Genomic DNA, 15,081 nt, shown 5'->3' with positions numbered 1-15,081 from the left:
GGCAGTGCTCAAGGCCAGGTTGGATGGAGCTCTGAGCAACCTGGTCTGGTGGAAGATGTCCCTGCTCATGGCAGGGGGTTGGAACCAGATGATCTTTAAGGTCCCTTCCATCCCGAACCATTCTATGGTTCTATCAAAACCGGCAAATGTCATCTAGTCCAGTGCTTCGGGCTGAACAGCAGGAGGGTTGGACTGGGTGACCCACAGAGGTCCCTTCCACCCCTACCACTCTGTGATTCTGTGAACAGCACCTGGGGTTTGGAAGGACCCACGTCGCCCGCGCGGTGTCTGTTTGGCCTGAGGGATCGCGCAGAAGGACAGCGAGGTTCGTATAACCCGGGGAACCGGAGGCTGGATCCTGCTTTGTGGGGGGGAGCTGGGGCGGCTGGGACCCTCGCAGCTCTGAGCATCACCGGGGCTTTCAACCCGCTACACCTCCATAGATGGCGAAGGTTGGAGGAGTCGGGGGTCCGTCCCCCCAGGACCGAGACCGGCGGGTGGGGGGATGTTGCGGGGGGACGAGTGCTGCTCCCCCCATCCCATTACGGTCCCGCTCCCCTGACCCATTTCTCTCCGCGCTGCCGCACCGGGGGCCGGGCCGAGCGGCGGGGCCGCCCTCCGCGGCTGCCGTTGCCCGGAGACGCTCGCAAGCTGCCGGGGGAGGAGGCTGCGAGGAGGAGGAGGAGGAGGAGGCGGCGCGGGCTGCGGCGGCGGCAGTCGCTGCGGCGGGGCGCGGCGGGGGACGCAGCCCCGCAGGAAGCGGCGCGGGGCGGGGGCGGCCGCTCGCAGCCATGCCGGGCCCGGGGCTCTGAGCCGGCCCCCGCCGCGCCGAGCCGCGCCATGGAGGAGGAGAGGTGGGTACGGCCGCCGAGCCTTTGTGTCCCACCCGGGGAGCTCGCCGTCACGGTGTGCGGGCGGGCGGGACGCGGCTTGCGGGGATACCCCCCCCCCATCATCCTTCTCCCCCATCCCCGCTGGCACAACCCCCTTTGCCGTACGCGGTGTCCCGGTGACCGGTTGCTTCTCGCCGGAGCGGGGGAGCGGGGCGGTGGGATGTGCTTTGGGTGGGAGTAACGGGGTGGAGGTGGGGGGGATGCCCTGCTGCAGGGCGAGGAGAGGTCCCTCGCAAAGCGCCGGGCTTTGTGTCAGCCTTGCCTTGGGTCTCCAGCCTCCAGCAGCCGAATTCTAATTTATTTTTTTCGCCGATGAGTGATAACCCCGCGGGTCCGCGCAGCTCTCCGTGCCCGATGTACCTGTGCGTGGAAGCTGCGCCCGGCGCACGGGGTGTTGCTGCGGGCAGGAGGGGGTCCCGGCTCTCCCTCGCACGGTGCCTGGGCCGTATGGACTTCATCTCCCGCAAGGCAGCGATTTCGCTCGAAAACCCGGGCACAGAAGCGCTTGCAGGGTCAGCCTGGTGCCCGCTGAACGCCCCAAAGAGGTTATTGCTGCGCAGGGACCTCCGAGATGCCGGAGAGATGCTCTGGGGTGGAAGCCGGGGTGCCTTTCGCACACCAGAAGCTCCCGTGGACTGCTTCGAACTAAACATTAAGCTGGTTTGCGTTCTTTTTTTTTTTGGTATTTCTCTTTTTTTTAAAAAAAACAGGATAAAGCCGAGTGCTTCCTTTTGCGCCAGTGACCTTGCGGGGGGTGGGGGAGCGGAGAGGGGGCCTGGCCCGCTGGTGGTGCTGATCGCCAGGGCTGGACAGAAGGTTGGTTTCAGTACGATGCGTTGGGAAATTCGGCTGTGGTCAGCCCCCGAAGGCTGGAAGTTTTCCCTCCGTTGCGGCAGCCCGTGGGAGTTGCTTTCCAAGCTCCAAAGGGCAGCTTTCTGCTCTGATGTGGCTCAAGGCTTGCAACTGTTTCTGTATTTAATATGCAAAACGAAACTTTCAGGCTGCCCTGTCTCTCTTTAAGTTACGTTGTAGGGCTTCTGCTTCCCCTGAGGGTGTGAGTGGCCACCTCTGGGTATTAATCCAGATAATAATGAATTTCAAGTGCCTTGAAATCTTGGCTTGTCCTGCTAGATACTACCCCATGGAATGGGTTTTCATTCTTTTTTTTCTTTGTATATATAAATGAGTCTAGTGTTTGAGAAAGTGGAGAGGGGCTGTTTTGATATCCCAGGCTGGGATCATCCTTGGCACTATTAATTATTACCTTTTTTCATAGTTACCAGCAATGGTCTTGTTTTGACTGGAGGCCTTTTGCTGGGGATACAGCGGTGAAAAAGTCATCGGGAAAGTACCTGGACTGTTTTCCCTCATCCTTTTTTCCCAGACCATCTGATTTGGGGGCACGAAGGACTGTCCCCACCAGCATGCTCTCTGCCTCTGGAAGTGAGGGATGATTACGCAAATTCCTGCTTGCGTTTCTAGTTTTCGGGAAGAGGAAGGCGGCCCTGAACTGGTCACGGGCAGTAAGCTTTTCTTGGCAAGAAAAGCTGGAAATATTCACCTGCTTTCTGGTTCGAAAGGGCACATCGCATAGGAATGCGCTGAGGCTGCTTTGCCTGCTCCGGGCAAGTCCTGGAAGGGGGTGTTGAAAAATGACCTTGGTGGGCGAGCGCTGTGGGCTGGTTCTGTCACTGGTTTTTGTACTTTTGCCCCGCATTTCAATTCAGATCTGTGTCAGGCAGATTAGGCCTCCAGTTTTACACTCTGTGACTTCCACGGCAGCAGAATTCCCCCTGGTTTTGAATGTTATTGCTTGTTCCGTTTTTGTAGTCGGCGAGGAACACGTTGTTGGTGCTCACATCACCTCTGACTCCGGTCCCAAGCCTGCCCAGACTCAAATATCCCGATAGCCAGCATGTCCGAGTTGTTCGGGGTATCGTGTGCCCAGGTCATTGCACGTGGGCAGAAGCAGCCAGGGGCAGGGGGGATTTAACCTGAAACACCCACGTGTGGCAGCAAATGAGTTCGGAATCTTGATTCTCTCTTACTGCGCTGATGGAGACTTGCATTTTCTGGAGGAGCTATACAGTGCTGTGTGATCGGGCATGGTGCTCTGGTTCTGAATTTGCGAGATGTGTTTGAGTTTGAATGACGAAAAGAAACCTGGAATGCTAATTTTTTTTAGTTGAAGAATTAAAAACCTTGTAATTTTAACTTCATCTTTTGGTGGGGGTGGTCTCTTCGTAGTGTTTGTTTGAGAAGTACAATATTTGCCTTAGAAAGCAAATGGCGTTGTCACATTGGAGTTACTTTGTGTTGTCTCCATTACTGTCAGCAAAGACCTTCCTTCTCAGTAGTTCCTGAAGTCTGCTTTTCCCCTGAGGTCTCCTTTGACGTGAATATCCTTTTGGGGATCTGTTGTATACCAACTGTGTGTTTTTCTAAGCTAACGTCTCTGTGTTGGTGTAGGCATTGAAAAAATTCAACAAAATAGGAAAATAATATAGCTATTAAAAAAAAATCCTTTCCATTATGCTGCCTTCCATATGTTTTAATGATAATATATTTCTCTGAAATCGTCTCAAAATCCAGCAAAGTATTTGGATTCTTTCAGTCACATTTTTCTACTATCTTTGTATATACCTAAAGAAAAATTCAGAAATTGAGATTTTGATAAATATGCCACTACACTGACATCTTTTTCTTACTGTGTCTGCCTGACTCAAGAAATAAAACTATTGGGCACAAAGTATTTGCTCTGTGATTTTTGGCCATCGATTCTAAACAGAAAATAATCTCAGTTAAGGGGAAATGATTTTTCATTTTGCTAAGACTAATATTTTGGTCTCTATTTGTCTTAGTAGAGGTGTTTAAGTTTTGAGGACTAGGAAATGCTATTGGGTGTCTGTCACATTTTTAGATCAAAGCTACGTCAAACCTTTCAGGAACTGAAGATTAATATTTTACAGTGATGGTCATAATGTATCACGCAAAGAAGCTCCATAGGCTTTAAAAATTTACAGTTAGCATATGTCATTTTTCTGTTAATATACAGCTATGAGGTGCCGGTGGATGTGTTGGGGTGCCCGTGCTGCCGGAGGGCAGGTCACCGAGGCCTGTTGACTATTTGGCCAACCTTGGGGGGCCGAAACTCCACGATGGTATGGGACAACCCAGGAGAGCAGCCCGTGGTGCACAGGCAGGAGGTGAGAGCAGCTCCCAGAGACCCCCCCAGTGCTGCACAGTGGGATGAGGCTGGGCTGGACTGGACGTGGCTGGAGTCCCATCATCTCTCCAGTGCGAGAGCCTGGTGGAGAGGGACCTTTGTGGTGTCCATGTGTGGGCTATGAGCTGAGCCCGGCGGCTGTTCTCCCAGAAGCGTGAGCAGAAGCTCATGCTCTGCTCTGAAGGAGAGTGCGCTTGGGATCGGCCCCTCCTTTAGGGCGAGCTTCTGGCTCCAGTGAAGCCAGTGGTAGAATTGGTTTTGGCAGAGCCAGGATTTTTTGTTCCTGGGGTTTACCAGCTCTCTGCACGGCAATAATCTTGCCAGGGGACAGTTTAGCTCTAAGCAAAGCTTTTATTCCTTCACGTAATCTACAAAGACATCTGTAATTACTGCCGGTAACTAAGGCAACGCAACTTTATAGCTGATGCATACATGCAGCAGAGCTATGGGTTATGGGTTTTAAAAATACCTTTCCGTTGGTTGGTATGCGGGCAGGAGCCGTGCTGTGAGCCCGCGGGTGGCTTGGGCTGAGCCCAGCTAGTTGGGCTTGGAGAGGAGGAACACGGTGTAAAGGGGATGGTGATTAGCTTCACTGGCTTAATTGGGGGCTTGCAAATCAGGGTTCGTTTGTTCTACTTGGGGACAGCGTCGAGGGGCCACGCAGAAGGTGGCGGTGGGGTTGGCACTCTGAAGTACAAGCCTCTTTGCTTATTTTAGGAGAATCCTGCTGTGTCCCTAACGAGGGCGTTCATCTGGCCCAGGGAAATTAAATCATTTGTCCATTCACTCGGTGCACGGCCTCGGATAGCCCCGGAATAGAACAAATTGCTCCTGGCAGCCAGCTCGTGAGTCTCACTGGTGTGGCAGGACATCGGCTAGGCAAAGGTGGAGGTGCTGGGGGGAAGGTCTCTGTGGTCACGGGGCGCAGGGGCTCCGGCGTGCCAGGGTGATCGCGGCCAGTACCTTCATTCAGGGGGCCCTGTTCCTCCTTTGCTTTGCTCCATTGATATAACAACAGTGTGAGAAGTGTAACATTCTTAGTGTTGTGGGGAAAAAACACTCAGAAAAGGGTTATGCGATGCACTGTTTTGATCTTCTCCAGGGTATTTTTTGCTTTGTGGCAGGTTGCATGTGCTTGGAGCATTTAGGTTCTTGCATTTGTACGTTGGAAATATGCCCGTGATCTCCGAGAGTGATTGTGTGGGGGTGTGAAATCTTTCTCCCAGATAAAGTCACCCTCCGTCCATTACTGGAACACTGTTCTGTGGAAGCTGAGTCAGTCTCAAAAAGGAGTTAAAGGCTCTTGGCCATTAATTTTTCAAATGTGTTTTTTATATGAGTCATTTGGAAAAACTTTAAATAGAATATCTTGATTTTTTTTTTTTTTTGAAACATTTTTTCAACCAGACAATCTGCAGCATTTTCTTACGGTGAGCCTTTGGCAAAATGTGAAACCCACCCCTGCTAATAAAGCTGAGGATGTCTTTTAGGATGCTTTTTAAAAAGTCACTTCTCATGCTTTTTAGCAGGAACTGCCTGATCTTTTTCAAAAGTTCTGAAGCAAGGATTTTTGCTTGTAAACGCACAGACAAACATTGGTGGGGTTGAGGCTTTGCGAAGGCTTGTTGATCTGACATTTGCTTTGGTCTTCAATGAAATTCGCCGTGGCCTTTGAGCGGTGCCTCTTGCCAACAGAAAAGTTTGAAAATGAGGAGTCTGGTTCCCGGCACTGGAGTGCTAATAGACAAATAGCGGTGTGCTTGTTCTTATTAGAGAAGCCTGATGATTTTTGTGTGCATCACTTGATGTTGGGCGCCACGAGGTCTGTCTTTGGCGAGGACTGAAGCAGCATCCCGTGGCCGTCTGGCTGTCCTGCCCCGGGTACAGCTGTCCCTGCCGCCGCCTTTCGGTTTCACTTTCTTTTTTTTCTTTTTCTTTCTTTTTTGTTTGTTTTGGTTTTTTTGTTTTGCTTCCTGTGTGTGTTTTGGCTTTGGAGATTGAAAGCTTCATGAAGTCACTTGCGCTTCCAGAGCCTCATTTCTCTCTCCTTGGCTCTGGCACGCAGCAGCGGCACGTTTGGCTGTTTAAAACACGAGGGTTTACACTGGGGTGTTTAAAGCTGTGGTCAAACTTCGCTTGTCCTAGGATTTCAACCAGGGCTTTTGAGGGATGCAGCACCGAGGCTCAGCTGAATTTGGCTGCATCCCCAGAGCAAGGAGAATCCCTGGCTGGGGTGTGCAGACTTGGGGAAGGGTCGAGTGCCGATGCTGCTCCGTGCCGATGAACACCGCTGGCCGTACGTGCGGCACAGAGCGAGTCCAGCTTGCTTTGGGGGCAGAAAAGCTGGTTGTGTCATTGCCTGGTACTGGCCCCTGAATACTGAACATTTAACCAGGGATATTCTTCTTTCTGATTTTTTTTTTTTGCATTTAATCCAGCCATCCTAAGCTAATCGGATGATGACTGTAACGCAGTCTGGGAAGTTGTCTCCCTCATCTGGGACGTGCTGAGTGATGCTGTCCTCAGCCCCGCGGCTTCACTTCTGACTGAGAATACTTCACTTACTCAGCAGGCTGAAGGAATTGGACTTGGCTGGTTTTTGGCGTTAAGCTTTGTCTCGGGCACAGAGCTGGAGGCCGCTCGGTATGCAGGCGTCTGTTCGAGCTGTGTGCGGCTTGGCTGCTGCTCTGTGGCTGGTCTAGAGGGACGATGCAGCCCACCGAGGGCAGCTGGGGAGCAAAGAGCTGCTTCGTGTGGTCTCAGGGGACACGGTGCTGGTAGCTGCCACCGGTCAGGAGCAGGCAACGGGGAGGGTGTGACGTTCAGCAAGGGCTTCACACTGTCAAGGGGTTGTAAAGTGTGAATGATTGTGTTTTTCAAAGGAAAAGTCACAGAGTATGAGTATACATATACATATATATGTATATATATACTCATATATATGTATATATATACACACACATATATATGTACATATAGATATTGATGTGCACGTATACATACCTGAGCAGAGGCTGGCAAGCTGTTCTGGGGAAGGATCCTTCCACGCTTCCATGGCTTTTTACCCTTCTTCAGACATCATCTTCTGGTCACTGCTAGAGCCGTGGTGCTGGGCTGCCCAGACTGTTGGTTTAGCCCAATTCCACCTTTTTTATCGTGATACAAGCCCAGCTAAGAATGGTGGTAGGGAGGAAGGCACAAATGCGAAGCAGAGGGAGAAGGAAAACTCTGCGAAGGTCTACAGCTGGGTGCTTGGTGGTGATGGGGTTACCTCTTGGAGTCTGGCACTCGCTTGGTGGGGTTGGCTTTCGACATGGACCACCTTGCTTGTCTTGTTTGCCTTTGCCTGCTGGCAGTTTTGAGGGGTGCACTGTGGGTGTAAGAAGAGCAGGGACCTGGCTCTCAGTGCTGCTTTTTTCGTAGGTGGAAACCTTTAGCTCCGAGTGATTTCACACGCTTTCAGATCAGGGAGGTAGAGATATCGAGCTGATGTCAATTCTGCATGAAGAGCCAGTGCTCTCAGCAAAGTAACGAGGACGTGTGTGTGCCCGAGGCACCTGTTGGCCTGGTTAAACACAGCGCGTAACCGGGTGCGTCTGGTTCGACATTAGCTATTGAGCTGGTGGTTCTGGTAGGAAGGTCTGCTTTAGTATTTCTTTCTATATGTTTCCGTGGCACTAAATAGACCTATTTCTAAAATGAAAATGGGATGCGGCCTCAGTAAAGCTAATGTTTTGGAAGCTGTGCAGGGAGTTTTAAGAGTCCTTTTCTGCTTGTCTCTGTGGCAGGAGATACAAGTCTTGTATTATATGCGTGTGTTTTTCAGATGGGGCATTGGAGACTGAGCTTCTCTTTCTCTGTGCGGTGTTAAAGTATCCACGGTACTCTTGTCGTTCCCAGTGCTGAAGTCTATTTCTGTTCAGTGAGGCAATTATGTTCTGGCTTGAATTTCAACTTATACTGCTTTCCTGGCCGGCAGCCTGTGAGGCTGGGCTTTGTGCTCAAGTGTTTGGCACTTTTTCCTTTTCTCCCCTGCTGACTGAGATGTGGGCTGGGCTGGCTTTCAGCATCCACGCAGAAGTAGCTGCACTTTGTGATGCTCTTCGTATAGTGAACCTGAGCTGACTAACAAACGTTCAAGTAATTCCATGCATGATGCCCCGTGCTGCAGTTTTATGATACTTTTAAAGTATCATTGAATCAAACTTTCTGTTCCTTTTTTTTCTCTCTTTTTAGCATTAAGCAGAGTTCCCGCTCCTCTGAGGCAGCTGAAGATGAAAAGGACCAGCGCACGGTGACAGTCAACCCCTCTCACATGAGAAAGGCGTTCAAGGTCATGAATGAATTACGGAGGTACACTTTTGACTTGATGGGCACCCTCTCTGGTTTAGCAGAAATGCACTGATTGGAGCAGAAAGGCTTCTAGGAGACTTGGGGAAATAAAAGTAGTGCCACCTTTGTCGCAGCTAATGGCTGTGTGTAGAGTGTTAAGGAACAAGTAGGAAGAGCCAGCTGAAACATAGTGCTTTTGTGGTGGGTTGCTCTTCCCAATCTCAGACCTCTCTGTCTTCCCAGCAGAAGGAAGCCAGCTACAGCTCAAAAACATTATCGGAGCAATAGCCTTCGTTTATAGATGGTAATTCATTTAGTCTTTTCCATTACTTACAGCAAATTCAGCTGTAAACTGTGTTCTTAACTGAGCTAATGGTCTGAAAACCAATAATAGAACATTACAGACATTAAGACACCTACGCATAATTACAGACAAAAAATTATTGATGTACCTTTCTTGTTCGCTTTAACTAGCAGTGTCGCTCAGTCTGGGCTTAGCGCTCCAGAGTAGGGGGTGAAACAAAAGCAACAACTCGGGAAGATTGTCAGCTCTCTACTTGCAATTTTAAAAATCCTGATATTGGTTAAGAGAGAATGCCTTGGTCCCTACACAGCTGTGTGGGTACGGGGAGAATGGAGGCTGAAAAAACATCAGGCAACACAGTCTTCAAGAACCGCTGTCAGCACATCAGCAGTGTGGTGGCAGTGGTTAAACCCGAGCTGTTGCTTGGTTGTTGTTATCCCATGAACCAGGCAGAAGTTCAGCGAGCGTTTTTCCAGCTAGTTCATGAGTGCTTTACCATGCAAACAGAGACTTAGAAACCCAATTTTTCAAAGCATTCCTGTGGAAGGTGCATGTGGCATACACGTGAACGTATGTGCTCCCTTGCTATCCAGATGGTATGATGAAAGCAGATCGCATGCTTTCCTCTTCCTGCACGCTGGAAGTACTCACAAGATGCTGTAATAGCCACCTCTCTTCTGTGGATTAAGTAGTTTCCTGATATACATGTTCTCCGGTGTGGAGCAGGATTAGAAAAGTCTCCTTCCATGGATGTCTGACAGCGATTCTCGGTTGCAAAGGACCAGAAAATGGAAATATCCTTCCCTTGTAACAGTTGCATGAAGCAGAGTATGGGTTTTTCTTTTTTATTGGCATCCCTCTAGTCCTTTCTTTGTACTGAAAGCAAAGGATCTGAAAATAGAGGTTTGTGCAGCTATATTCAGAAATCTATTGTGCTACTATTATTCCTCTGTTAATTGAAGCATAGGGGGGATAGCTGGAGACTGACAATGTTTCTTAGTGCCTGTAGTTAGCTAGATCTTGTGCAGTACTGAAGTGATAAAATATAGGAGACTAAAATCTGCCCTTAAGCACCTGTTTGATGTTTTCTTCTGCTGGGCACTCCTTTTTGTCAGCTCCTGCTGCTGTTCTGGAATATACAGTTCTCGGGTCTATTGTACGTGCACTGAGCTTTCAATCCGTTAAGCTGTCAACAAACAGTGTTAATAGCTACCTTGAATAAGAGTGCCTCCATTCAAATGCACCCAGAGATCCCATACAGAGAGCCTAGAAAAATCTTGTGAAGCCTTAAACCTACTGGATGTATATTGCTCACTTGAAATTTTTAGCTTTCAAATGTCGATGGAATTAATTTCATGAGTGGTACTTTGGATAACTTTAGTCCAAAGAGGAATTGAGCAGAGCACCTTTCGCATAAGCTGAAGGAAGTGAGGAACCCTCCATTAAGAGGCGGTTAAAGAGCTCCCCTCCTTGCCATCGCCCCTTCCGAACTGGGGTGAATGTGCAGCGCAGACTCCCAGTTCCTACTGTCTTCCTGTTTTCCAGCTACAACCCTCCATGTCACAGATGTTTTGTTCATGTGTTCCAATACATGGAGAAGAAGAGACGTACCCAGTCCATTAGAAGCTCTGTGTGTGTTTATTTGATATGCAGTTTCCTGAAGACAAAGTGCAGCGTGGTGATAAGCATTTCTGAAGAGCAGGCGACAGCTAGATTTACAGACACTGATCCTTTTTCAGGCTTGACATTTGAAAAGAACACCCTTCTTTTGCATTTGTATGCTCAAACATCTTAAACCAACTTATTGGGAGGCTGAGCACTTCTGGCTGTCTGCAGCTCCGCAGCCCCGTGCAAACATTAACTAATGAATCCTCAGAGGACAGACGGGAGGCTGGTAGAAAAGGTCAGTAGTTAATGAAGTGACTTTTCCAAAGCTGTACAAGGAGTCAGTGGGGAAGCTCAGAAGTTTTTCGGTTTCTGTTTGGAACCCCCGGCTTTATCCCAGGGACTCTTAATCCCAGACTAATTCATGCGGTAAACAAAGTCCTCGGGCCTATGGATAAAGTCCAGTGATTGACATTTCACTGGGAAATGGCTGGGGCAGCCTCTGCGCTGGTCAGTGCTTGGATATGTTTTGGTGGTCCTCTTCTGTAGGGCCAAACATGGAAGGAAGTACAGAAACAGCTTCATTTTTCCACTCTACCTTTCCCCTGTGGAAAGATGAAAGCGCTGCTGTTGTTCCCTTGCCACGGCTATTTTTTGTCTTGTACATCTACTAGAGCTTGGTTCCAGGTAGTGCCCAAACTCTTCAACTCTTCTGTGCCTTCTCCAAGCCCTACTTGTTTGAGAGGTGGATGGAGCCCCTTGCCCATCCGTTCTTCAGCAGCATGTATGCCTGGTTTGGCTTCCAGATTTATATTTTTTTTTTTTCTGGGAAAAGCAGAACTGCAGGCAGGGCTGCAGCATTGGGAGGATTCAGGCTTTGCTTTGCAGGCAAACACCGATAAGAGCTGGTAGCTGAAGGATTAGAGGACCTTCCACTGGGATTTGGCAGAAGCTCAGGTGCCTTGTCTCTAATGGTGGGTCTTCTGCTTACTTTTTCAGGCTATACTGATGTAGCTTTTTGCCTAGCCAGGAGTTCTGAATTGATCTTTGTCTCTTCTGGTGTCTTTCCAGCAAGCGGCTCCTCTGTGATGTGGTGATTGTGGCCGAAACTGTGGAGATGGAAGCCCACCGCGTGGTCCTTGCGGCCTGCAGCCCTTATTTTTGTGCGATGTTTACAGGTACCCTTCCTGACACCAGACACTGTGCTGGGGTTGAACGGGCCATTGCAAACCTGGAGGCTCCTGGCTGTGTCCCCGGCAGGAGCTGCGGCAGAGGCAGTCGACATGGCCTGCCGGGAAGGGATTCCTTGGGAGAGGAGTAGTATGGTTGGGTCTGCCCTTGATGGATGATGCTGGTCATCCTTGAGGAGTTTCTTCAGGCACGGTGTCTGGGTGCAGGGTGGTTGCACGGGTGTGGGGTGAGTGGGTAGTGTGAATCGCAGGAAGGTTACTATGAGATCTGGCTCACGGCTATTTGGGTTGGTTTTTTTTCCCCCCGTTAACAAGACCTTGGGTCATGAAAACACATCATTAACATCAAGCACGTGTGCAGTGCCCTGAATGTTGGTGGTGCACATCAAAGAAGTGGCTGGCACAGGAGTTGTAGTTTCAAGGCTCAGCCCTGCCAATGCTGATTTGCGGTCACGGATGTTTGATCTCCCGTGGTACTTCTTGCTGCTGCCCGAAATAACACCGCTGTTCTCTCGATCCCAGTGTGTTTTAGCAGCCTGGCCTTTTTGCAGGGTGTGTGAAGGGAAGAAGAGGACGGAATTCTTACTCTGGTTGCGTGATCCCCACACCAGGTGCCCTTCGGAAGCTGTTCTGCGGGTGGGCAGCAAAAAAAGCCATGCCAGTCCCAAGGCAGGGGAGTGACCAGCTTACTGCAGTCATTCCATCAAAATTAGTCTGGTTGGGAGCTCCTTAGCTTCCTTCCTTTTCCTTACCCTCCTTTCCAGGATAGGAACTGACTTAACCAAATACGAAGGAAACGATTGTGCATGCTGGAGAATGCTTGTTACCGTCCCTTAGCTTCAGCGTTAATGAGGTTTCGGGGTTTTGCCCCTGTTTCATGTTCCTTTGCCTGTGGTCTGGGGGTTGCTTCTTCCTTCTAAAAGCCTTGAGGTTAGACCTCGTTTGATTTGCTTTACTGGAAGCAGAACACAGCATTTCTCAGGGAAAAGCTTGTCGTTTGGGAAGCTTTTTTTCCTTCTGTAACTGGGGGGGGAGGGCAAACTTTAGATGTAAACAGAGGTCTGAATGCGAGATGAGATGTGAGGTTCGCCGTGGTGGCTTTATCAGTGTGGTGAGCTAGAGTGGAAAGCATTTGTGTTTTCCAGGGTGCTGGCGCTGCACCGTGACAGCGGTTATTTGCCGCGGTGCCAACGCTGCTCGGAGGGTGCTTGTGGTGCTCGTTCCTGACGAAAAGTTTAAGAAAGAAAACTTATCGGAAAAACCCTCTGATCCTTAGAGGTCATCTGAGCGGGAGGGTGGTGGTGCGGGGCTGCTCATGTTTCCATGCAGGAATTCTCCAGGCCGTGTAATCCCTCACGCCGCGAGTTAAACAGTAATCAGCTAACCGCCGTCATGTGGCCGGCTCGGTGGCTCCCCTGGGCTGGGTGACAGCTAACCACTGGCCCCCTCCCCCTGAGGCGGCCCCGGGGCAGTGGGTCAGGCAGAGACCGGTTCTCCCTTGGCTCTCGGTCCAGCTAGCCCCAAATTTCTGAGGTTTGGATCTCCCCCTTGCAAAGACCGAGTGCGTGGTCTCTTCCCAGCTGTGTGGTGGTTCCCTCTCTGGAGGGGGACATTCTGAAGTCACGGCTTGAACGTTGGTTGGTTGTTGTGGCTTGTTTTTTTCGTTGCGTTGCGCATCAGCAATGCGACCCGATGGCTCGGGGACAGCCGCATGGCCTCAGTGTTTGCAGGACTGGGCAGGAGCTGCTTGTGCCGGCTGAGTCCCTGCTGGAGGAGCCCCTTTCTGGGGGTGCGAGAGCTGGAGGGGTCCCTGGCAGTGCTGGCACCCATGTGGTAGTGAGTGATCAGTGTAGAGATGTGAACAGTGGTACCTGCAGCTCATCCACCTTTGCCTGATGCTTGCTCTGCAGGCCCTGTTCCTGTAGGCTGGACCTGACTTTGGACTGACAGATGACCTTGTGATGACCTTGGGGTCTTTCCTAAACCATCTTGTGTCCTCTGGTTAGCCATTCCCCTTTGAAATAGCCTTGGGAAGTCTGAAAGTAGGCAGGCGCATCTTCCATTTGTGTCCTCCTCTGCTGAAGTAGAGGTGGGACCCAGCACTTCCTAACAGTGTCCCGTCCCGTAAATAGCTTTCTAGAGCATTTTGGGTGGTGGCTGGTCCTCACTGGCACCATTATGTGGGGATGGTTGAGGACAGGCATTTCTATCTGTTTAGAAGACAACACAATCATTTCAGAAAGGATATCGGGTACTTCAGTGATGCTGCTAGGACTGCTCCTGTGAGATACCAGGAGGAACTTCGGAAGTGCTGAAGGAGGAACCAGCAGCGCAGAAACCTCCTTTGCAGGTCTCACGTGTCGCTTCGAAGCATTCACCCCACGCGCGAGAGGCTGTGGTCTTGTTATCCAACGCCCTCGTGTTCTCCTTCAGCACATCTCTGACTTGGGACATGACAAAAGCTGTAGCTGTGCGCTGGGCAGCCGCTCTGGAGCGCAGTCTGTGGGAGGCAGGGCAAGCTGCTGGGCTGGGTAAACAGGGCACCGCGAGCTGCTGCAGCTTTGACTGCAGTTTATCTTGTGACAAAGCAGCAGAGCTCTGCTCTCTCCCTGCCCTCGTGAGCAGAGGGGAATGGAGAAAGCACCGCTGGGCGTTGAGCATGATGCACGAGGGGCTTGCCTTCACACGGGGCAGGTGTCTGCAAAGTCTGTCCTCTAAAGAAGGTCTGCTTGGAGCTGCTGTGCCTGTTTTGTCCGCCTTCGCTCCCTCCTACCCTGCCCCTCGAGTCTGCCCGACCGTGGCGGTGCGGGACCGGGGTCTCTGCACCATCTCACGCAGGGCAGCCCTTTCTCAGCGCAGCCTGTATATATGAGAGATGATGCTAGTGCTTTTAATTATTCTGTAATTAAGGTATCAGGTAAGGCTAGAGCCTGACTTACGAAAGACATCCTAAAGCTTGGGTTTTGTGGGCTTTAAGGCGTGGGGTTCTTTCTCTGAAGGGATGTGGGGTGAGATGCCTTGATTGACCCACCATGCTTTAGGGGCTGCGTTTGCCTTGGGGCTGTGCTTGGAGGAGGGGGCGGCTCGTTGCCGGCTCCTGGTCTGCCCCAACCCCTGCCTTGGTTCACTTGTGGTGTCTTCATGTTCTTCCTCGCTCCGCGGCGTTGGAGACATGTCCAGAGCAGCTCTCTGTGTCAAGTGGCAGGCACTCGATCGTGCCAGCGTGGCTGGGGGGGTCGGATCCCACCCTGCCATGGGGCACAGCACCAGGACTCCCCTTGCTCACCGTGCGCTGGGCTGTTCCCAGAGCAGAGGCAGCGGAGGCTGTCAGCGTGCAGGGCTGGCAGCTTGCTGGTGGGTGTGGAAGCCCACGCAGCCTTTATTTTTGCTGCCTGTGTCACATGAACGCCACAAAGACAGATGATGTTGTCAGTTCGGTCCCTCCGAGCTGTTTCTGCACCGATCTCTGGGTGCGGGTGTCTGAGCCCCCCCCTCTGCCCCGTGGGTCCTGGCGAGTGCTGCAGGGCTCCA

General features: G+C 51.0%; 1 protein-coding gene across 4 annotated transcripts in view; it reads left to right on the top strand.

The window, feature by feature from the left end:
• Positions 1 to 761: 761 nt before the first annotated feature.
• The window catches only part of KLHL3 (kelch like family member 3), a 49,367-nt gene continuing 35,047 nt past the window's right edge, over positions 762 to 15,081 (top strand). The window contains exons 1-4 of one of the 4 annotated variants that reach the window (XM_075441486.1): positions 763 to 854; positions 7,946 to 8,000; positions 8,356 to 8,472; positions 11,432 to 11,538. In XM_075441486.1, coding sequence (XP_075297601.1) covers positions 8,435 to 8,472; positions 11,432 to 11,538 — 145 coding nt within the window. In that variant the 5' untranslated portion in view covers positions 763 to 854; positions 7,946 to 8,000; positions 8,356 to 8,434. Of the gene's footprint in view, positions 855 to 3,948; positions 4,100 to 7,945; positions 8,001 to 8,240; positions 8,260 to 8,355; positions 8,473 to 11,431; positions 11,539 to 15,081 lie in introns of those variants that run through there. The other 3 variants (XM_075441483.1, XM_075441484.1, XM_075441485.1) reach the window with 3 other exon arrangements.

Source organism: Opisthocomus hoazin, chromosome 22 (genome assembly GCF_030867145.1).
Source record: "Opisthocomus hoazin isolate bOpiHoa1 chromosome 22, bOpiHoa1.hap1, whole genome shotgun sequence".
NCBI classification, from domain to species: domain Eukaryota; kingdom Metazoa; phylum Chordata; class Aves; order Opisthocomiformes; family Opisthocomidae; genus Opisthocomus; species Opisthocomus hoazin.
Note: the sequence above shows the minus strand (reverse complement) of the source record. Positions and strands in the feature narration are given on the sequence as shown.